This window comes from Ictidomys tridecemlineatus, chromosome 10 (genome assembly GCF_052094955.1).
Source record: "Ictidomys tridecemlineatus isolate mIctTri1 chromosome 10, mIctTri1.hap1, whole genome shotgun sequence".
In the NCBI taxonomy this organism is placed as follows: domain Eukaryota; kingdom Metazoa; phylum Chordata; class Mammalia; order Rodentia; family Sciuridae; genus Ictidomys; species Ictidomys tridecemlineatus.
The window spans coordinates 41364519-41389363 of record NC_135486.1 but is presented as its reverse complement, the minus strand read 5'-3'; the positions used below and the strand labels follow the sequence as shown (position 1 = coordinate 41389363).

Sequence of the window (24845 nt, the reverse complement as noted above, 5' to 3'; positions counted from 1 at the left end):
TGAGAAGGAAGGGAATAACGCAGAGAAAAGCATTCTATGTCGCAAATGGACAAGAGGAAAGATGAAGAGCGACATGGCAGCTTTCTTAACATAGTAGGGTACTGGAAAGACCTCCCAGACTGAGTTTATAGTCTAAGTAAAAAAAAAAAAGGTAGCCACAGATAATGCTGGAGGCGTGGGAAGGGCACTCAGAATGAAGGGCTTGAGTGTCTACATTTTGACTTGAAGCAAACAGAACTTAACAAAAGGTTCTTGGAGTATTTATAAGGCTGCATTTCTAAGAATGAACAAGGTTATATGTTTAGATAGGTGTTGAAGAAATGAGACTATTCATTTCACAAATATATACTGGGAATACAGATGCCTGGCCTCTTGCTAAGTGCTGGGGTTAGGAAGATGAGCAAAAAATCATTGTTCCACTTGTAGCAAAGTGTGATAAAGGAAGTATGTAGGACTTACTGTGGGAGCAAAGACCAAGGGGACTAATCTAGCTGCAGAATCAGGATACACTGCTCAGAAAGTGGACTTTGGCAAAGAGGACACAAAGATCAGGAGAGTGCATGTATGTGTGTGCATCACTGTAAGCATTGGGCAGGCGCTGGAGGAGTGAAACCCACACGGCAGAACAAGTCGGACTCAGGTGAGGCTCCCTGATGCTACCATGAAGCTCTATCAATGCCATTCTCTGAAGATTCAGAGAAAGACAAGGAGCAGGAGGATTTCTTCCCCATTTCTGTAGCTGGGTGTCTTGTAAAGTCTGAGCAAGTGCTGTAATCAATTAAATATTAGGCGAAATAAGTAGATTGTTTGTAAATCCTTACTTTCCTTGTTAATTGGAATGTTTACAATATTGAAAAAAATGCTAAAGATTTTCTTTAAAAAATGATGTTTAGAAACGTTTACTGATGTGCATTGATAAGCTATATTTCACTACCTTTCAAAATATGTCTATGTAGAGCTGCTGCTGGTTTTTTGTTTTGTTTTGTTTTTTGGTACTCGGTGCTTAACCACTGAGCTACATCCCTAGCCCTTTTTATTTTAACACAGTATGTTGCTAAATTGCTGAGGCTGGCCTTGAACTTGAAATCTCTCTGCTTCAGCCTCCTGAGTTGCTGGGATATGTGCTTGGCTGCTCTTTTAACATAATACAGGAATGTTACAACTTCATTAGACTTCAGTATTATCTGATCAAAGCTCTTTTATTTTATGTAAGTCATGAACCAGGGTGTTATGGTTAAGCATTCTGGTTAATTCCTGACAAATGGATTATCAATTTTCAACTCATTAAAATACTCAACCCCTGAACCTTACTGCCTTCTACACAACATTTTCCAAAATATAAAGTTCAAGGCACTGGGATAAAATAAAGATAAATAAAATCTACTAGGATATAAGGGATTTTCTTTCTCCTCCCCTCACCCATTGTTTCCTAGGGATACAGAACACTGTATGTGCTCCATAAGGATTTTTAAATAATTTTTAAAAAAGAATCCCTTCCCTCAGAGAGTTTATCATTGGTTCATAATTAAATTCCTATTACTATTGAGTTTTTTCTAAGAACATAAACTTATTACTGTGAATAGCAATTGTCAAAATACTGCACATCTGTGGAACTGACAGGTAAGAGATTTTTCAGGTAGCAAATGGGCAAGTGTTTCTTTACAAAAACTTTCCCACATTCAGAAGTACCACCAAAATATGAGCCAGCATCCACATCCTGAAGACTCTTTCCTGGTGCTCAAAGATTGAAGAAAGTCCTTCCTATCCAAAAATATTTAATTTTGTCACAAATTTTAATGTAACTCTTGACAACTGCCAGGATATTTAAAAAAAAAAAAAACTTGGGATTTTTATTTGTCTTGGATGGAAACCTGCATCTTGTTGGACAGCCATATTTCTTTTCATGGTTCTCCTCCAAGAGAGGTCCATGTCTGCAAGTCCCAGTGTGAAATTCAACTCTCTAGCAGGCTGTCCTTTCCTTTCCTTCTCTCCTCCACACTAACTCCTATTCCCTGGGCACTTACGGGCTTCATGCATCAGTATCCGGGATGATACACAGTGTCTTAGTTATTATGATAAGCATTCATTTTGGTCTCGATGGACTATTATACCTGACAAAAATAAGCACTTATGAATTTTCAGATCCACTCTTTCCTTTAAGAGCTAACCCAAACTATTTTAATGGTTGCATGCAACATTTCTACTTAGTCATCTGAAACCTTCCACTTCACTACAAAAGTCACCAGATTTTATGTTAATAAATTAGCACAAGGAGTTCCTTACTATTTTAACATTTTTTGATTGAAGATTCTCAGGGACACAGCTGGATTCTCAGTGAATGCATGCCCTAAAAAGATAAGTTGTTTCCTGAACCTTCAAGACTTTTTTGTATTATTTTCCTGCTAAATTGCATATTCCTGTCCTTCAGAGCAGTCTTGAAGAGATCTGATTTCCTTCTGTTCTATTGTGTCCCTGTGAACGCCTTTGCAATTGAAAAGGAGGCCACGGAGGGTGGCAGGAACGGAGTCAGCAGAAGTTACACAAAGTGAGCTATGTGGCTTTGTGACTGGATAGAGCGCTAATGAGGCCAAGGTCACCGGTTCAACCCTGAAAAGGCAGGTACTTCAGTCAATTCCTGCTGGAGAACTGCACCCCTAAACTACTGCAGATTTTCTAGAAATCCAAAGATGTGAGAGCTGGGGATGTGGGTGGGAAGGGCACCAGGGACGTACAGAGGCTGAGAATGCAAGTCCCTGAGAGGGGAAGACCTCAGCACACCCAGCTCCCAACAGTCCCAGAACAGGCCACCTGCTTGGGGGAAGCTGCTGAGCAGCCGGGCTCACTAGAGGAGGGCTGATTTCTGAACTCGGTTAAGTACAATAGGGTGCCTTGTTCTAGGTCCATCTAGTCCCTGGTGATACGCAGGAATCACACACATATTCAAAGATAGGTACCACACCGGGGCTATCTGTGACACGTGCAGGAAATGGAATTCTAAAAATCAGACAGGCCTTGCACATACCTGGTGAAAGCAAGTCTTAAACTAGGGAATGTGATGGCCTCAACTCTACATCTGAGGTCCAAAAAGAAGGTATAGGAAAGAGGGAGAATGAATTTAGTTATTCATGACTCCAGGAATATAAAGGATGCTTATAATTATCTACTGCCTCCTTGGAAGGCAAAAATAAAGTGATCTAAATTTGTGATTATTTATTTTTATATGCTACCAGAAAAAAAGAATAGGGAGATTAACCTAAACCAAAGAGGTAAGTATAAAATACTGAAATAAACTAGAAATTTTATTTACAAGTCTCTGTTTCAAATTCTAAAAACAAGCATCTTTATTGTTTCAATTTCTCACCAATTCAGAGTTCTGATGAAGACCAGATTCCTGCTAAGCTACGGGACACAGCCTAGATCCTTCCAAAGAAATTAAAGACTTCTTTAGCTTTTTGGAGGGAGAGGGTGCTAGGGATCAAATCCAGGCCTCACACATGCTAGGCAAGCACTCTACCACTGAGGTATATCCCCAGGCCTTTTTATTTTAAGACAGGTCTAAATTGATGAGGTTGTCATTAAACTTGAGGTCCTCCTGCCTCAACCTCCAGATGGGTTGGTATTACATGTTTATGCCGCGGCTGGCTCCCTCATTAAGGAACAACAGGCTTTCCTTCCTTTTATTTTTTTTTTTTAAGCATTTTTAAAGAGTGTCTGATAGGGAGTATTCGAGTCCTGCAAGAATACCATCTGGGGCCTTGTAGTAGAACTGCAGCACAAATTCCATTTCCAAACCTCACCTATGTAACATGTGTACCATGTTAGATTATGAGAATGGATTGAAGAAAAGAAAAAAGTTTATTCGTAGGTGTTGCCCTGCCACACAGCACAGAAACAAACCCATTATATGCAGGTATAAAGGCACTGAAATGATGAACTTTACTTCTAGCATAATATTTTAAAATATTTCAAGCACACAAAAAGACCAAAGTTTCATGTTCTTTTTACATATAACTATGTAATAGTTAATAAATACAAAAGAATGTATGTTGCTCTTAATGTTAAATCCAAAGCACTGTAACAAAACAATCTCTGAACCTGTATCAGCCTAAGATATAAATATGAGTGAGCTGAATCAATAGAAATTTTCTTAAAAACTTTTTTTTTTGAGAGAGAGAGAATTTTTAAATATTTATTTTTCAGTTTTCAGTGGACACAACATCTTTATTTTATTTTATGTGGTGCTGAGGATCGAACCCAGCGCCCCGTGCATGCCAGGCAAGCGTGCTACTGCTTGAGCCACATCCCCAGCCCCAAAACTTTTTAGAACAGTGCATTAGTTTGTTGAAAAACCTGTTGAGGGAGGGTCGAAACAAAAGAAAAGAGGACATAAAAATTGCATTTGCTCAAGAAGATATCAGAGATAAATTAAAGCCTCATCTCCAATGAACCACACACAGTGTGACTAAGTAGAATTAAGTGCCACGTAAACCACACAGTGGGTATAGGCCAAAGGAGCACAAGAAGGAAAATCTCACTGGGGGCAGAAGATTTGGCTCTGTCCCTGAAGATCACAGAGTCTAACTCTTAGGAGGCACTCAATATATATATATGATAAAAACAAAAAACCAAATATGTGAAACCCAGGGAAATCACTTAGCCTCTTCAATACTCAGCTTCTTTCTATGCAAAATGGGATAAAGCCCTGTCTACAACACTCATCCTTGGAAGGATCAAAATATGAACGTATCTGGAAACGCTTTACGAGCTGCAAAGAGCAAAGTGATTTAAAGGAATGTCATTTTATATGGGATCTTCATATTTTTTTTGATGGAAAGGATTTTGTGCAATTGCTTTCAGGAGGGAAAGGTGTTAGATGGTGGTTTTTAACTCTCCAGGGTTTGAATTTCACTTCAGGATATCCTGCTGCTAGTCTGTCTCTTTCATCTGAAATCGCTTCCAAATGTGCAGCTTGGTCACTGATTCCCTATAAACTGTAAGAGAAATTATATTCTCTGCATATGAAAAATATATGTGTTATGGCTCCTGGCACATTTGAAGTCTTAAAAGTATGGATCCCTGACATAGCTGAAAGAATCATGTTAAAAGTAAAGAGGAAAATGAAATCACAATATCTTTGCTATATGGAAAATTCTGTTCCATTTCTCTTCATAAATATTTGTTTAATCTTATGTTAAAACAGTATTAAAAGTGTCTAAGAACTCTGGAGTTAGAAGAAGGTCAAGAGGCTTTACCTGTATAGATGTGTCAGCATTTTCATTAGGATTTGCAACACAATGAAATATGATCCCAAACACCCATAATTATTTCTGGGGGACTCAAAATGAAGAAATGCTGGTTTCAACTCTGGGTCAGGCTGCTATGTTGGTAGGGCTTCAACCAGCAACAATTTGCCAATATCCTTCCCATTATCTTCCACTGCCACCCTACTGCTATAAATACCCCTGAAATTATAATTTTTACCACAGGATTCAACTAAGCCAGGAGCATTTAGCCACAAGAGCTCATTAGATAAGAACAAGCAGGAGAGCAGGGTGACTGGCAGTTTACTAGCTGCCAGGATTGTGCTGAGAACCTGACTTTTAATCTCATTTAGGCTAGCTTGATAGGGTAGGTGTTAGAATGCAGATCTTATTTTACAAAGGCACCTGGGAGTTCAGAGAGGTCAAGAAATAACCTACATAAAGACAACCATCAGGAAGGGAGGACCCTAGAATTCAGATATAGTTAATGTGGCACAAAGTCCCTACTTCACTATCTCTATCTAAATAAATAAAAAAAAACTGGAAATATTGAAAGTAAAAACACATTATGTTATGGTTTTGATAGGAAGTGACCCCCCCCCAATGATTCATGTATTGAAGGTTTGTTTGGTCCTCAAGTTCAGATGGGGATTTAGGAAAATAATTGGATCATAGGGCTCTGATCCCATCAGTGGATTAATCATCAATAGCTGGATGAATTACTGGGAGGTGAAGGCTGTGGGAAGGGGACCTAGTTGCAGGGAGTGGGTCCTTGGGGTCATGCCCTTGCACCTACCCCTGGGGCTTTCTGGCTGCATAAGGTGAACAGCTTTGCCCTTCAGGGGTGAAGCTCAGCCTCAACTCAGATCCAAAGTAATGAAGCCAGCCAGCCATGTCTGAAACTGAGGGCCAAATAAATCTTTCCTCTTTTAAGTTGTTTTTCTCGGGTATTTGTCACAGGGATACAAAGCTAACTCACACACAAATTTCCTTACCTAATATACAGGCAGCTGACTTTGTAGTCTTTAATGTAACTATTTAGAGGAAATCTGTTGTCTATTTTAATCTTATTATCCATTTTATAGAACTACATCTAAAAAGAAGGAAACCTATTATTGCACGTGTCCAATTTTCCATTCAGAAAACATGATGATTTGAGAACATCTGAACTCATTTCTCCCCCTGGACAACTTTCAGAGAATGTTCTCTGAATAACTGGAATCACAGCAACCCTGGGGATAATGTCTCCTACCAATGCACAGGTTCAGAGAATTTCAAGACAACACCATCGGGCTGGGAGCATGGGTTAGTGTTACAGCACTTGCCTCGTATGCGTGAGACCCTGGGTTCGATCCTCAGCACCACATAGAATAAATAAGTGAAATAAAAGTATTATGTCCAACTACAACTAATAAATAAATAAATAAATAAATAAAAGACAACACCATCAAGATTTCATGACCCTTAATAATGAAGACAATGGCAAAGTTTACTTTGCCCGTCTGATAAAACAATCGGAAAGATAAGATGAAGGTTATTAAAGATTAGGGGAAAAGTCTTTACAGCTGCTTATAACACGACATCCTAAAGATAGTGTTTTGCTCACCCAAGTATTTCATTTTTTTAAAAACAATCACTTTAAGAGAGTCAGACATAACAGAAATTCACTACAACTGAGTTTTAACACCTCTATTCCAAGGAGGCCCAGGAGGGCTTCCAAGTTTCACCATGCTCAGAATAAGCAAACAAAGAAAAACAAAATTCATGGTCTTAAGTGACCCATGAACCCAGAGAATAAGGATCATGAGGCAGACATCTGCCCATCTACCCTCTATGTAACTGCATATCTTTTTAAAACCTGCCACAAAAATTTAACCATGGGTGTGCATCCTGCACATGTGCACCTACACAGGCACATTTGTGAATAAAACATATCAAGGGGCCAGCTCTCTGACAGGGACAGCTCCTAGTAGAAGACATTTATATTTTTAGAAGCTGCCTTATAGCATCTGAGGTAAAATACACATCTTCCCCAGTGTCATCCACCAAACTGGGAAAATGTGATACTAATTTCAACCTCCTGAGACAAGTCTTTGAATTGTCCTGGTAATAAAAAAATACTATTTAGCAGAAAGCTAAGAATTTCCAATTATTTTTCAATTTATAGAATACATTCATTCATGAAGAAATCATTTTTCACCTTTGAAATAAGTTACATTCTGATATAACCAATATGACATGGAAAAATCTGGATGGCTCATTGATCTCAAGGAATACTATTTATATTAAACTTCTGGCACAAGAATAGATAAGGGGTAGTTTTCTTTTAGGTATGTGGGACAGGGAGAGGTAGTGGATTTTGACATGTATGCGGTATTTGTAGATTTCTGCTCCTACTCCTGTGAGGCCCTGTGGAAGCCCATGTGATCTCCTAATACCTCAGGACTGGTTTGTTCTCAGTCATATAAAAATAGTTAACAAAGAAACTGGTGCTGAATCAATTAGAATGATCTAACCATTACTTTTAAACTAACTGGATTTAACAGAAAGTAAAGTGTAGGCAGGCACCCTTGTGTTTCTAAATGAATGGGTCTCCTGAGTAGATTTCTTGTGTATTACTTTACTTGATTTCAAATGACTGAGGAGAGAGAGAAAAGGAACTATACATGTAGAAGTTCACCTAAGCCAAACAGAAAAGGGTGGAAGTGCAGTAGTACCACCGGATTCCATGTGGCAGCCCTAGAGAGGGGCCTAAGGCAATGGTTAGTGACACCAACAAATGTCAATCATAAAAATGTAAAAAATGGGGCACCAAACTTTGTCATATGTGGTAGAATACCTGAGACAGAATGGTGATTAGAGAAGTTGCATCTGACAGTACATTAACAATCTAAAGTTGGGGTGTGTATATGTAGTAGATACAACTAGAACACTCAGCCAAAGAGAAACATCTCTCAGTTCCTCTTCTCCCTTTAAATTCAGAAATTTGATCTTTAATTCATTGGAGAAGACTAGCAACCATCCTTTGTGTACCTACTAAGCACCTGCCATGCAGGGTCTTATCTCACCCCATGGCTTCCAGGAATCACCAGGATCCCTAGCCGGAGGCTCCTTCTGTGCTGGGTCACCTGCTTTGCTCCCGCCACTGCAGACACCCACACTGCTGCAGACTCCGAGCCACAGCAAGGCTCAGAAGATCAAGGGACCAGTCGCAGCAGCCTTTTTAACTTTGGGAAAACCCAATGCTCACTTCACTCAAACGTCGCAAAGTGGTGCCATGACCCTTTAGCTCTTGGCTCACCAATTCAAAGAGCCACATCACATACAGCCCTTCAGCTGCCCACGGCATGATTCTGTGTCTAGTTCCTTTCCAGGTCCCCCCAAGCGGAAGACAGTTCTGGCAGGGAGTCCAGGCAAGATTACTATAATATTCAGCCTTTGTCCCTTCTTTTGCTATGTCTTATTGTAGAACGAGGCACACAGGTCTCTCAGAGATTGTGCTTCAGTGTATGCTGGCCTTGAGACCTGTACTCAAAAGGTACCTGCAGGACCTCAGGTCTGCATAATCTAGCCCAGAAATCTCCATTTCAAAGATGAAGAAACTGAGGTTCAAAGAGAGTAAAGCAAAGTCACTTCCTCAGATAGCAGTGGAAGATCTGGGTACAAACTTGACTCCAACATCATGCCTCCTGCCTTAGTAAATGTACAGACCACCTAAGAGGAAGGGAAACCAGTAACACTGAAGCCAGTTTCCATCCCCTAATTAAAGGCATAAGTGTGTATACACAACATACTTTGTGGTTATCATCTGCAAAATGAAGGGAGACAGGATCGGATTGATGTTTTCTGGTGTTCCTTTCAGGTCTGAAACTGTCATAAGTCTTGTTTAACTATGGGTATGTTAATATGTATGTACAGGTCATACATTGGAATATGGACATCATATACAGTAATGTTACAATTAACTAATGTTTCCACCACACATTTTGCCTCATCTCCCCAGCGACCATGTTTTCCTAATCGCAAACAAGGGCAAGATATGTGTTACCATTGCAGCTCCTGAGAATCACTGGTGTCCCCTAGGTTTCTCCTAATACCCACTGCAGAGCAAGACGGAACAGGGGTCATGTACTTTACATATCAACTCATTAAATTCCTTGAAGGAAATGGCCAAACCAAAGCAGGGTTGGACTTGGGGGTCAGAACACACTTCAGGAAGCACAAGTTAAAGGTGAAAGACTGTGATTGCTCGAATCTGGGGTCCCCCGCTGCCAGTGCACCCAATGGGCCGGGCATGCCATGCTCAGAACAAGCTCAGCTTTGAGGGCAGAAACCTACACGCCCAGTTTGCATATTCTACGCTAGCGCTTGAAAACGTGCAGTGGAAACTTGGCTCCAGTCCCCAAGCGCACATGGCCCTGGCGGGCGTGGGGCTGGAAAGGAGCGGGTCGCAACCGGAGCCCGCCCTACCCAGCGGCCGCCGCCCTGGCCGCCGGCGCTAGGACCCCGCACGCCCCGCGCACTTCCTCCCGCGGCGGTCCGCGCCTCCCGCTCCCGCCCGCGCCGCCGCCTACCTGGCGAAGCAGTACTCGCAGTGGTTGCCCCGCTCATTGACCGTGAGCACGTAGGCGTAAGCCGGGCAGGAGAAGAGCAAGTCCCCCACCTGGAAGGGCTGCAGGGCCCGCAGCCCCCTGCCCTTACCCGGGCTGCAGAACCGCTCCAGGCCGCCGTGGCCCTCGGCCCTCATGGTGGCAGCGGGCGGGCGGGCGCGCGCGAAGGGGCGCCGGCGCCGCTGTGCCCGGGCTGCGGCTCCCCGCGAGCTGTTATTGGAGACGCGTCACCCTGAGCTGCGGGGGGCGGGGTGGGAAGCCGCCCGAGACGCCGCGGCCGCCCGCGCCCCGGAAGGGACGGCGGCCCCGCCCGGGCCTCGCGCGCCCCGGGGGAGGGGCAGCCCCGGCGCCCGCCCCCCCGCCCCGCGCGGACCCCCGGTCCCGCCCGCACGCGCCCCGCCGCTTCCGGTGCAGCGGACGTCCGCTGCCGCGCGATGGCGGGAGGCGGGTGCGCCCCGGCGGCGACCCCCAGCCAGTCACGGGCGCCGGGGTCGGGTGGGCCAGGGCAGGTGTCCCGGGGCTCCGCTGCGACGTCGGCCCGGCCCTACGGATGCCGCGCGCCTGGCAGCTGGAAGGGGGCCCAGACCGCTCTCCACACTGTTCTCAGGTCTTTGTTTAAGACCTTGGGGGGACCGCTCCCGGAGCCCCGAGGAGAAACTGGCAAAGGGGAAACAGTGGAAAAGTTTGGAATGCCGAGAGGGCAAGACGGCTTTCCCAAGGTTTTTAACCCGTGTGTGGCCCTAAGGGGAGCGGGGTTGGCCCTCTGCCCCTCTAGTGGAAGTTAGTTGTCTGGACGGAAGAGGAAGCGCGCTGCTCAGCCCACTCTCTGAACGCTGCAGAGGAAGCAGGAGATAACCTTGCCTTCAAGGAACTTGTACTCTTGTTGGGGCCAGTAGCATGGTGGCCAGAATACTGCACTAAAACTTGCTGTGGTTGTGGTGAGCCTGACCTCCCACCAGCTGTGATCTTAGAAAGGCCATTTAGGTTACCAGTCACAGAGGATTTAAAACACCGTAAAAAGCTGGTGAACAGTGACTAGCATATAAGCCCTTTACGCAGGCATGCTGTTATTCATATGGGAAAGAATACAGTATGCCACATAGCCATAAAGGCTGAGATTGATGTGCGTGTTTTTTTTTTTTTAAGTGTGGCGAGATAATATAGCAGAAGACACTACAAACTATGATCTGAAACTGTGATGTACCTTTAAGTTCATAATTAATCTAGAAAAGGAAAAGAATATGATTTGGAGTGTATCATATGATCAGTGGAATTTGGGGCACACCAATAAAACTCCTTTATTAATGACAAAGGCCTCTAGCCCTCCTTCGTGAAATGAAAAAGAGTGGATATGAATTAATTTATGCATTTTAAAAAGCATTGACTGACTTATGGACCAATCATTGAGAAAGAAGGAAGGACCAAAATAGCACTGGACCTTGTATCTGATACACTCAAAGCCAATAATAATTACCATTAGTTATTGAGCATAGGAGCCAGGCATTAAGCACATTTCAGTAATCCTTACAACAGTGAGTTAGGTCTTAATGTCTCTCACTTCCAACATTAGAAAACTAAGACTCAGACATGATTTCTAAAAATTGCTTACCTAACCACAATGTTTTTACAAACACAATTCAGTGGTACAAGTATTATTACAGTAGCCGTGCAAAGTGTTCTATGAAAATACAGGCAGTGGGCGGTAAATTAAGCCTAGAGAATGTTCAAGAGTGCACTATATTCAAGTAACATTTATTTGACCTGAGCCTTAGGAATGGACAGTACTCTGCAAGTGGAGGAGGAGAGATGAATGTTCTGGACAGAGAGAAGTGCATTCAAAGACAGGAACCTGAAAGAACAAAGTGTGTAGTGGGGCCTACTGAGCAGTTCTGAATAGAAAATAGGTTCTCAAGAGGACAGAGGTGAGGGAAGAACAGTGGAAAGGCATCTTCTCCAGAGGTGAGTTTCATCCTAGAGGTCACATGGAACCATTGAAAGTGCTTGAATGGAATGTTAACACAACCAATCCAGTGTTTTAGTCTGATTTCTGCTACCAGCATTGCAGCATAGAAGGGGAGAGATTGAAACCCAGGACCACCATTTAAAGTCTTATGCAAAGTTCCATTGGTTTGAAGAAGCATGGCCTATATAAAAGACTAAGACATAAAATGATTGGAACAGAGCTGGAAGGCGAGTGTTCAGTATTTTAGTTAGTTCTTCTTGGCCAAGTGCTATAGCTTGAATATAATTTGTCCCCACCAATACTCATGTTGAAATTTGACTCTCAACATGGTAGTATTGGGGGGGCCTTTTGGGACATGCATAGGTCATGGGGTGCTGCCCTCAGGAATAGATTATGTCCCCTTCGGTGTAAGTTAGGTTTCTAAGGAATGTTTTAGTTCTTGAGCAAACAAGTTCTTCTAAAGTGGACCTTTATAAGAACTGACATACTTCCTTTGGTCTCTCTTGCCATATGGGGCCTTCTCTTCCACATGTGCTGTTGGCCCTTCTGCTTTTCTGCCATGTATGGAACAGGACATGACCCTCACCAGAACCTGAGCAAGATGTTGCTGCCATACTCTTGGGCCTCTGGAACTATGAGCTAATTAAATCTTTAAAAAAAAAAAATCCAGTCTCATTTGTTTTAGTGACAGTAACAGAAGAGACTAACACCAGGCTGTAGGAGTTCATCTCTGCAATACAAAAACTCTGACAGGTTCCAGGCTACTATGCTAGATGGGCTTTACTCCAGTCACATTATCCAAGTCCATTGTGACAGTTGTGTTGTGTGTGTGTGTGTGTGTGTGTGTGTGTGTGTGTTTAATACCTTTATTTTATTTACTTGTTTATTTTTATGTGGCTGAGGATTGAACCCAGTGCCTCACACATGTGAGGCAAAGGCCTCTGAGCTACAGCCCCAGCCTCACCATTGTGTTTTCTTACTGGTGGATAGTATATACAAAGGAAAGGGTTTTCTCAAATCTTAGAAGCTTCTGAATAAACACCTACCTAGCTAAATCATGGATATATTTTTGGATGATAAAGTTGTTGTTTTTTTTTTTAACATCCACTTTTCTGAAGGCTCTAACCAATCCAAAGATGAAAAATCTGACAGAAGTCAACAAACAACAGACATTTATACTATACTAGAAAATTTACTGTTTCAAGGATTGAAAATTGTGCAAAGTAATCTATTTGTTCATTTTTGTTTTTATTACACGTAGTTTTCCTCTTTCATTGGGACAGATTATAACAGCTGAGGGGGGAAAAAACAATAACACAGGGAGTTATCTTTCCAGGTGAGTAGTGGCTCCAACAGACTTAATCTTGTGGGTGGAGGTGACCGTCATATGAGAACACAGGAAAAGAAGCAGCCTCATTTCAGAAAAATCCCTGTGCTGAACTTAAGTGACTTTACCTGGGAATGGTCAGTGAAGCAATAGCCATGAATTTAGGGGCTTAAATTACGAAGAAAACTGTGTTTAAAATAAACAGCCAAGGAATGGCAACCAATCAGCAGGGGCAACCGATGACAGCACTCTTCATGCAGCTCATACTTATCACTGCCACCCTGCATTCTCACATTCCGTGAAAGAAGCCTTGGTGCTGCCAGAACCTAGCCACATTTTCCACTCCCAGCTTCGCATGAGTTGGAGAGGAGTTTGACATTACTTTGCCTGAAATGCTGGAGAAGTGGTACCAGGATGAAGGCCCTCCTTTGCTTGATTTCTCCAGCCTGGAAGTTGATCTAATTCATGAGTAAAACATCCTTCCAAACAGGGATTAGCACATGAAAGAAACAGCTCTGGCTCAGGGAAATGAAGTCTTAGCAAAGAAGGAATACCAATGAACACAGATGGGGGACCTCTATTGTGCCTCTGCATGCCTTTATTTATTGAGTACATTTTGCATACTTCCACACTATGATGGACCCTAGTCATATCATGGTAAAAAGATCAATGTGCATGTGAAAAGTTATGAAGTAGTTAAATAAGGTGCTCAAAGATACTAGGTCCTTATCCATGAAACCTGTAAACATTACCTTATATGATTTTTAAATGATCTTACAGATGTATTAAATTAAGGATTGGAAATAGAGGATCCTGGACTATCCAGGTGGGCCCTCAATGTAGTCAGGAGGGATCTTCATGAGAGAGGAAGAAGGAGGTTGAACATGGACAGAAGAGGAGGAAGCAACATGACTACAGAGGCAGAAATTGGATTGGTGTGGCTATAAGCCAAAAGAGTCCCGCAGCCACCAGAAGCTGGAAGAGACAAGGATATTCCCCCTGGAGCCTCTGGAAACCCTGCTGACAACTCAATTTCAGCTCAGTGATGCCGAGTTCAGACTTCTGGCCTCCGGAACTGTGAGAGGATACATTTCTGGTTTTCTAAGATGACCTGTTTGTGGTAATTTGTCACAGCAGCCACAGAAAACTAATACAATTTATAAAACAATAAAATTTTAATGCAGGGTTGAACAAAGTACCATTGAAAGCTTCACTATGGACCTGACATGCTAGCTGTTTCTGAAGGAAAAAAAAAAAAAAAAACTGAACAGAGCAAAAAGGCCTCCCCAAATGGATTTAAGACATTAAGGGTGCAAAGTCACTGGGATAGAAGATAATTTAACAATCTAGGGAACGGTTTTCTTTTATTTAACAAATGTTTACAGAGCTCTGGCAGTGTAGCAGGTGCACCTTTGAAATCTATTCTCACTTAATCCTCCTAAATCATGTGTCCAGGCAAAGCCAGTTGTCTGGTAATGACTCCATGCCCTGGACCATGCCACTGTGCTGCCTCCCTGTTCAGCCAGATCCACAACAGCCCTGAGTCAGGGATGTCTTACAGAAGTAGCCCTGTGCTGAGGCCATATGCTTAGCAGTTTGATCACACGATGTAAGCTCCATGGAGTCAGAGAAGAATTTTGTCTGGCATGATCAGATTTTTGCTTTAGAAAGGTCATTTGCATAGCTGAATAGAGAACAATTTAGAAGGGGCTGAGAAGAGAGAAAGAACTAAGGAATGCTATGCAGTAGTGGTCCAGGGAGAAATGTTGCTGGCGTGAGCAGAACAGTGACAGTAAGAAGAACAGAAAGGAAAAGGGGAATGTGAGCCATGGATACCATGTCTGAGGGGCTTTAGGGTTTAGCTCAGGGGCAGAGTGCTTGCCTCGCATGTCTTGATCTTGACTTCCTAGCTTCTAGAACTGTGAGCAATAACTGATATTTAGTTATAGCAGCCAGAATAGACTAAGACACCACTCAGAGCAACACTGGGAATGAGAACAAGAGACACACAGGGATCTGTGTGGATTGATAACCAAGGACCAGACTTTCCTATCCCTGCCAAAAAGTTCATGCTTTAGCATCATGGAACCACCCAAAAGCAAGAGAGACAGAAATCAACTGAGATGATGACTTTACTACCCAGAGAAAATAAGGGGTCCTAATGAAAATTGTCACAGTTTCTTAAATACATTAGTCTGTAGATGCACTTCATCTCGATGGTTTGTTACTATTCCATGTGCCTCAGTTACTACTGTCAAAGACATTATCTTAAAATAAGTACTATGATAATGACTCTGCTGAAGACCTTCCAGTCTCCCTTTACTGTCTACCTCTCCAAGGCCAAGTTCTTCTGGCTGGCTTTAAAAACCCAACTTCTATCTTCCTCAGATTGAGTTCTACCATTCTGAGAAGCCATCTCCAACATTTCTTATAATCATCTATCTCTACATCCTAAGGCAAGTGTTATCTGGGCATATAATCACCAACTTTGTAGATATATAAATCATCAACTTGGGGTGTGTGTATGTGTGTGTGTGTGAATAAAACATGTAATCATCTATCCACCTGTCTGTCTGCCCATGTTAGTTAAAAGATCTTTAAAGGAAAATAATATGTATTCTATGTGGATAAAATGATGCTTTTTACATGTTAATAGTTTCTGAGTGACTGAATACTGAAGTGACTAATAAAGTTTTGATGGGTGGTGGCCCTTTGATTTTAAGAGTATGTTATAGGAGTAAGAGTTTCTTTTTTTTGAGGGGGGGAGGTGCCAGGAATTGAACCCAGGAGTACTTAACCACTGAGAAACATTTCCAGCCCTTTTAATTTTTTTTTTTTTTAGACAGGGTCTCTCTCAGTTGCTGAAGGTGGCTTTGAACTTGGGATCTTCCTGTCTCAGCCTCCTGAGCTGCTGGGATTATAGGCATGCCACCTCACCCAGCCAGGGTAAGGTTTTTAACATAGCTCCTAGATTTTGAAGAATGAATAATGATGCCCTGGACCTGCTGGCGGGACAGGTAGTTAAAGGGTTCCCCCAGGAAAAGGACACAAACCCTTCCGGCTGCCCTCCCACCCCAAGATACCAATGGGAGAAGTGAAGACAGCAATTCAAAAAGCATTGCCCACAAATCTACAAGGTAGCAAACCTATAAGGAGTTTAAAGAGAGCAATATCCTTATTGATCAGAATCTTTATTTTGAGGTAATTAGTTATAAATGTGATGAGTTCTAAGTGTTGACTTGGAATGCCTGTGAACCAGAGGCACCCATGCTGTGCTCTGTGGGAAGCAGAGATGTGGACTTGAACAGAAATAGTCCTTTACTTCCAGGCTGAACTGCAGCAAGAGCAGAGAACCCTCATGCATAATTTACAGTCCCAACACCAGCAACTCCTGCATTGCAGTGTTTTTACCAGGTGCCAAATTACCCCAGAAGAAACTATTTATACCAGTGGGAGGAGTGAGAAAGCTAGAGAAGTGGAACATAAGTAATTATAGAGGGGCAGATTGATCACTTCCTAAACTGCCAGTCATATGCTTTCATATTTGAAGGAAAAAAAGGACAATAAGAAATTTAAGCTGGCTTTGTCCTCATGGTTCAGGCAATATCACAGATCTAACCAGACACTAAAAACTGAACAAAGGGGCTGGGGCCGGGGCTCAGTGGCAGAGCGCTTGCCTGGTGCATGTGAGGCACTGGGTTTCATCCTCAGGACCACATAAAAATAAAATAAAGATATTGTGTCCATCTACAACTAAAAAAAAATATATATATATATATATTTTAAAAACTGAATGAAGAGGCAACAAAAACTCAAGAAAAGTCCCCACAATTGACGTGTGTGATCCTGATCTAGACTTAAATTTTTTAAAATTTTCTGTCTGGGAAGTCTCATTACTTTATTTTTAACCTATTAAAAAAAGTCTTAAATGTGAGTTCAAGAGTCCTGCACACTTTTCTCTTGTAGAGTACAGATAACAGCGTTCTGATTTTGGGGAGAGAGCATCATCCAGTGGCTAGGGGAGGGGATCTCAATACAAAATTTGGGTTTGCTCCCAAAGGTTATGACCTTTAGCAATTCACAGGATGCCAGATTTTCTGTCTTCTGTACCACCTTGGGACATACACACAGACTTCAGGTGTGGGCAGAAAATTTCCATAAAAAGAAGAGGTAAAATGGGATATTCAAAGTCCTAAAGCTTTATTTCATCTCTTTTGTAGGCTTAATCTTTACATAGACTGCAAATATATCATTATAGTTTATTTCTTTTATATGAGGGAAAAAATATGGAAGGAAAAAAACAGATAGCTGTGAGTAAGGAAGAATCCATGTAAAAACTAACAGGCCCCCGGTGCTGTGGCACCCACCTGTAATTCCATTGACCAGGTGGGTTTGGGCTGGAGTTCCAGGCAAGACTCAGCAAGATCCTCTCTGAAAATACAAAATTAAAATAGCTGGGGATGTGGCTGAGTAGAAAGCATCTTGGGTTCAACTTCAATCTCCAGTAAATTAACAGACAAACAAAAATAGTCAAATGTTGTCAGTCCACCAGAAACTGAATCTGGTTGGATGTCATCATCTTCACTGGGAACCATTGAGAAAGTTATTTTAAAAATTTTTGACTTAATTTTCTTTCCTATTAAAGGTTAATAATGAGTTATGTTAAATCTTTGCTATTTGGAAAATTATTAAAATTGAATATTTCTTAAGCTGGAAAAAGGATTTCTGTTTGGTTGACGACAAATGAATTTATGAAATATTATCCTTAAATACAACTAATTTAAGACCTAAATAATTATTTGAATTACTTTGGAAACTATTCAGAAGTCAAAAAGGTATTTTATCTTGATACATTCTAAAAGCTATTTTTTATGAAATTGAAAGAATTCAGACACTTATTTCACTAGCTTGAAATGGCACACTTTGTAACAGATGATACTTTCTTGAGTCTATTGCCTGTGTCTCTTCACTGTAAGTTACATCTTTTTTTTTTTTTTCATTTTGTAAATTAAAATCAGACAAATAGAAAACTGGGAGAAAATATATTAAGTGGAAAAGAAAAGAAAATAAGTGTAGCTTTCAGGGCCAAAAGATAAACCATCTGGAAAAACTTGTGGATCTCCTGGTTATTTAATCAGTTATTGATTTAACAGTGTAATTCATGCTCTTGGGTACTGTTGAAGACCCCAAATTAAATTAGAGCCGGATCTTGTCCTCTAGGAATTGAGAATTTAAAACAGAAAACATGACATATACTTAGAAAGCTATCAAAATCTACCAGACTGTAACCTCTTGAGGTTCAGGATGTTTGTTTTGCTCACTGCAGTAGCCCGACAAGTGCAAGACACAAGGTAGGTGCTCCATAAATACTCGTTGGTGGAATGAATAATACAAAGACGGATAGTATTCAGCCATATGAGAATTGCAAATAAATAAATAAATAGCAAAATTGGTAATAGAAGGGACAGGTAATTGCCAGCATCACTGAAATTATATTTTTAACTTGCAGATAATTAAGCTGATAATCAAGCCATAAACAGAATCTCCTGGGCACTGCTATTATTTTTCAAGTACATCAACTTCTCTGCCATCCTCTTGGTAAAACATCATGAACATTTCTTAATATACTGGGCTTCGGTGGCATAAGGAAGTCAGGCTAGCAGAGTGTTTGCTGGCTCAAATATGCAAGATCCTTTAAGGTGGCAGAATCATTAAATGTGTACTCCTACCCCATTAACCCCCTGCTTCTTGATTTGGAGGGAAACTTAGAAGAAAAAAACATTAAATAAATAATGCTAGAGGTGTTCTGCATATATGACAATTGTGAAGGTAGGACATGGAATGACTGAAATTTGGGGAACATAGGGAAGGAAGGCAAAATTGTCTTTGTCCCACCAAAATAATATGTAACTTAGTTCACATTCTGAAAACCCCTGAATTGTTTATCAGCAGCTTTCTGGATACTTGATTAGACATACATACTGTCTGTCTTTGGGATGTTTTCTTTTTTCTTTTTCTTTCTTTTTTTTTTTTTTTTTTTTGTGGTACTGGGTATAGAATCTAAGGTTCTATACCACCAAGCTATATCCCCAGCCTTTTTTTTATCTTTTATTTTGAGATAAAGTCTTACTAAGTTGCCCAGACTGGCCATGACCTTGATAATACTCATGTCTCAGCCTCCAGAGTAGCCATGATTACAGGTGTGCACCACCATGCCTGTTTCTGGGGCTGTTTACTCAGGGGACTTCTTTACTAGAAGTACCACATGAGAAATGGTGCCAGTGCCTGCTAAAGGTTTCACGAAATCTGTAGCAAAATGAGGAGACTATGAGCAATGTACTACTTGTTTATAAAGCTAAACTGACTTACTTTACAGGGCTTTTGAAAATTTAAATTAAAATTTTTTTTAAAGTGAGATCAAAACATTTTCAAGGCTAGAATATCGATCCTTTTATTCTTTTTAAATGATGGAAGCTATAGATAGCTTTTCTTTCACAGTTCTAAACAAAGTTGATAACCCTCTGTGGATCTCTTTAAAAAGCATTTTACTAGTTTCTGAATTTTAGAGGAATGTGTGTTAGTCAGCTTTGCATCACTGTGATCAAAACACCTGACAAGAGGAAAAAAAAAAATCCATGGTTGGCTACTCCATTGCTCTGGGCCTGAGGTGAGGCAGAACGTCGTGTAGAAGAGCCACTGTTCAACTCATGGCAGCCAGGAAGCTCAGAGAAAGGAAGGGGCAGTAGAGAAGATAACCCTCCTAGGGGCATGCTCCCAGTGACCTGCTTCCTCCAGCTAGGTTCCCCCTCCTAGGACTTCATTCAGCCATGAATGTATTAATCCACTGATGGATCAGAGCCTTCCTGATTCAATCACTTCCCTAAAGTCCCTCCTCTACACACATGAGGTTTTGAGAGACATACAGATCCAATTCAGAATGGCATGATAGTTACAAATAGCATTACAGTATCATCACAGAGTACTAGGAATTATTCCTAAAACACATTATTGCGTCTTCAAATAAGCTTATGCTAAATATTCAAAGTGCATGTCTATATTATTTAATATACCAGGCTACTTACTAAGTATTGAGAAATATAGGCCCTCCCATAATTGAATAGAAAACTATTGTTTCTTTAAACATTTATTTCTGTTTTTACCAAAATTTCATCATTTTTGGAAAAAGAGATTAAGTATCATTGATAACAGTGTTATTAACACTATCAATATTAAGCAAATATTTACTGATGTAGTTTAATTTAATCCTGTTTTTTTCTTTGACCAGAAATGATTTATTTTTGTTACTCAGAATATTAAGGAAATGAACTAGAGCAAAAATTTACAAGGCCACTGATTTTATTGGTCTATAAATGAGGTGTATAAATTTTATAAAGTTTAGAAAACAAATATAAACCTAGTGAGTACCAAGATAAAAATTTTTTTGTTGTAGAATCTTCCATATCTTTTTTTATGAACAATAAATATTTTACAACAAAAAAGAGATTATATTGTACATGCTGTTTTATAACCTGATTTTTCAACTTAACAGGTTGTAAATCTCCTTCTATGACATTAAACATTTTCCTGCATAATTTTAATGTCTTCAGATTGTGGTATTCTATAATGTACTCTCATCTGTTTAATTACTTTATTGTTATTAGATACTGTTGATGCCTTTTTAAAAAATTTAATGTTGAAATGAACATCTTTGTCAAGTTAAAACTTTATTTACTTTTTTAAAATTTTGGTACTGGGGATTGAACCACTGAGCTACATCCCCAGCCCAGCCATTTTTATTTTCTATATGAGACAGGGTCTCACTAAGCTGCTTAGGGCCTTGCTAAGTTGCTGAGGCTGGCCTCAAACTTTCAATCTTCCTGTCTCAGTCTCCTGAATCTCTGGAATTGTGTGTGCCACCATGCTGGGTTTATTTACATTCTTACATTCTTATTTACAACAATTTGTTAGGAATTTCTGGGTAAAGTATATACAAATTGATAAAACTTGATATATTGCATGATTTAATATAAAAATGAATGTATTTGTTATTTGCGTATGTATTTTTTGCGGGGATGGGGGTACAAGGGATGGAATTTAGGAGCACTCAACCACTGAGCCACATCCCCGGCCCGATTTTGTATTTTTATTTAGAGACAAGAGTCTCACTCAATTGCTTAGCACCTTGCTTTTGCTGAGGTTGGCTTTGAACTCTTGATCCTCCTGTCTCAGCCTCCTGAGCCCCTGGGATTACGGGCATATGCCACTGCGCTTGGCTGCATTTATTTCATTTCCAAAAAATTTGTCACTGCTGATATGAGACATCTTAGATGAAATCATCAAACTTTGGATAAAGGGATCCTACACATCATCTAGTCCAAAAACTTCATTCTAGAAGTTATTTTGAGATAGATTATTGACTTTTCTAAATAAATAAGACATATTCATAATAATAATAATAATGATAATAATAATAATGAAAATATAAAATCCACAGTAAATCATGTATTATCCATCAACCCAAAACAATTACTATTAGCTTTTTGGTATACATCTTTGTCATCTTTTACTTATGTATTTGTACTTTATGTGATTTAGCTAGAAAGATAGCATCCAAAATTTTATACTATTATTATTTTTTTTTTCAGAGAGAATTTTTTAATATTTATTTTTTAGTTTTCGGTGGACACAACATCTTTATTTTATTTTTATGTGGTACTGAGGATTGAACCCAGAGCCCAGTGCATGCCAGGCGAACGTGCTACCGCTTGAGTCATATCCCCAGCCCTTTTATACTATTATATTCTCATATGTAATTGACATCTTTTAATGTCAATAAATACTGACCCATATCATAATTTGTAATAGCTACAAAGCCACTGTAATTTGTTTAACCAACTCTCAACTCATAGATGTTAGAATTCTTTTGATTTTTAACCACCAATATTAGGTTTGGGGATTAATATTTTAATGGCTCTGAGAATTCTTACAGTAAAGAAACTTGGTAATTTTGATTAATTTAGAGTTTCCTAACTATTTTCTGGTCATGGAAGCCACCCTTCTTTAGTTAACTAATATTTTTCTAGTGTAACCTAGGAGAGACTTTGGAAAAGGGTATTCTATTTTCTGTTTTGTTCAAAACTACTAAGTACCTACATGTCACTTTTCTATAAACTCTGAAAAAAAATCCTGAGAATTGTTTAGAAGAAATATGTATTTTAGACATTCTAGAGAATACATCTTTGATATAAATTGTCAAATTAACTTCCAGAGTAAGTAGTGTTTTGGTTTGAATTTTGTGGGACCACTGGAAGGTTTTTGTTTTAAATGATTTTTAAAAAACATTTTTGTTGTTGTTGTTGTAGATGGACACAATACTTTTTTCATTTATTTTTATGTGGTGCTGACAATTGAACCCAGCACCTCACATTTGCAAGGCAAGCGCTCTACCATCGAGCCACAACCCTAGCCCTTTTATATCATTAGAACAAAAGGGACATATGAACAGAGAAAGGAGAATTTGAGATCCAGGTTTTGGCTCATCAGTGGATTGATTGAGGGGTGGGTGGGGTGCAGAGTCCTGAATTCCCATGGGGAAATAATAGACCAAGGAGGCAAGAGTCAGAGGGAGAGAGAGTGGAAAGTATTAGAAATTAAGGAGGAGGGTTATAAAGACTCTTTAGCAATGTGCGAAATAATTAAAAGAAAATGTTTGGTATTCGAATATATTGGTAGAAAGAGGATATGAAATCCTATTCATAAAACTAACCAGAAAAAAAGAGGAAAAATATAATAATTGTGTTTTAGATTGGGTTCCTTTTTTCTCTCTCTCTTCTCTAATTACCGTTTTCATTTTTATTTTAAAAATATTTTATGAAATGGAAAAGAAAAGAAATACTAAAGGATCAGACAAAATTAGGAGAAGAGAGGCTTATGGAGGAGGAGGAAGATAGTGGTGGAGTCGAACAAAGGCAACAAATAGATTAAAGTGAACAGGATAGAAGAGAGAACATTCAATTTGGCCTGGAGGAGATCATTAATGGCTCAAGTGCTGTCAAGTGGACAAAAGCCAGTCTGCAGTGGGGTCAGATGAGAGAACCGGAGAAGAATAATTTTTTTAGGACCTAGGATCATAATAATTCACTTAGAGGCCCCCCCCTGCCCCCAGCCACTATTACTTTAGTTCTGGTTTTATCATGTTGGGATTTTGCCTATATCATTTTTTTTCCAGGAGCCGATAAATGAAAACCTTTTTTTTTTTTTTTTTTTTAAAAAAAAGAAATCCTATGAGTAAGTTTCTTTGCCCTTATTTTTGAACTGAAAAATAAAGAAATGGTAAATTCTCTTTCTGAGCCTTTCTATGTACTAGAAATGCTACCATATAGAAATCTTAATAATATGCCCTGTGCATGCTGTTTAAAAACAGAAGAACTTGGTAGGCCAAGGTCATTTCAGATGCCTTTTTTCCTTAGTGATTTGTGTATATTTAAAAGACAAATTATTATGAAAGGATATGAAATATAGGTTTAAGAAACTCAAAGAACAAAGCGCATTCTTTGCTCTTTGAATTTCTTAAAATTAAGTTCTTAAGACTCCTGCTGCTTACCTTCAAACAAGCCACCTTGAAACTACTCTATGAAACCCGGTTAAAGGACGAACCAAAGAGTTTCACTTATTTAAAAAAAAAAAAAAAAAGCGCACAGGAGAGAGAACATTCAAGTCTTCTAGTATCCATACTTATTAGCTAAATTGAATGCCTGCAGTGGGTCTCAGGGGAGCACACAGTGGCAGCCTCTTCCCATTACAGCTCAGCCAGAAGCATTTATTCCCTTGTAATTAAGGCCAAGGGTGCAACCGGGATGTGAATGGAAGCAATTATGTGGATCATTCTGCTCCTTCAACATTTCTCAAGAGTTTGTGTATTTGTGATCTTTGAAGTCCCTGTATATTTCCAGACGGTTATACTTGGTGTCATATGTCCATCCTTGGAGCATAGCAAGAGCCAATACTGTTGTTGGTGCTTTAGTCGTGCCATGGTAATCCATCCTTTCCAGATCCCATGAGGGTGAAGTATTAAGTCCTAGGTCTCCAGAAGCAAACGCTGAGATGGAGTTCAAAGGCAAGGGTGGCACCAGGAGATAAAAGTAACGGAGTAGTAGAAGTAGGAACAGGAAAGGACTCAATCAAAGCAAAGAGTCTCTGTCAGGTCCAAGTGCTTCAGGAGGTAGCTTCAGCCTGGCCACACAAGGCAACTCTGGGGTGTGGGTCAGGAAAGGAAGAGGGCTTCCATTCCTCTGCACAGTCGGTGGCTGACATCCTTCATGGTGGCAAGGAAGATTGTTATGGGCCAGGCTATCTGGGCAATGACCAGGCGACTTCATTTCACTCTGAGATTCCATGTCATATGAGAAATGCTTCTCCCATGGGAACCTTCACCTCTGTACCTTTCAATAGTTGCTTAGCGTAGCATGTTTGGTAACACAAAATAGCAATTCTTATACAACATATCTTGTCAGAGATTGATTATGTAGACATTAGTAAACATTCTTTAATTTCTATTATGAAAAGTCCCATGGGAAATACTGAATGTACACAGAATGAAAATATGATGGACATTGCATTGTTTTGCTAATGGCGTAATTCAGCTTCTATAAACCCACTTGCTTGCTTGCAGCTAAAGCAACCCA

The 24845-nt window shown here is 40.2% G+C and overlaps 1 protein-coding gene across 1 annotated transcript in view; it reads right to left on the bottom strand.

Moving 5' to 3' along the window:
* Positions 1-10198, bottom strand: part of Smyd2 (SET and MYND domain containing 2) — a 47617-nt gene extending 37419 nt beyond the window's left edge. The window contains exon 1 of the mRNA XM_021732994.3: positions 9836-10198. Within this exon, the coding sequence (XP_021588669.2) occupies positions 9836-10008 (173 nt within the window). The 5' untranslated portion in view covers positions 10009-10198. The remainder of the gene's footprint in view (positions 1-9835) is intronic.
* Positions 10199-24845: the final 14647 nt, after the last annotated feature.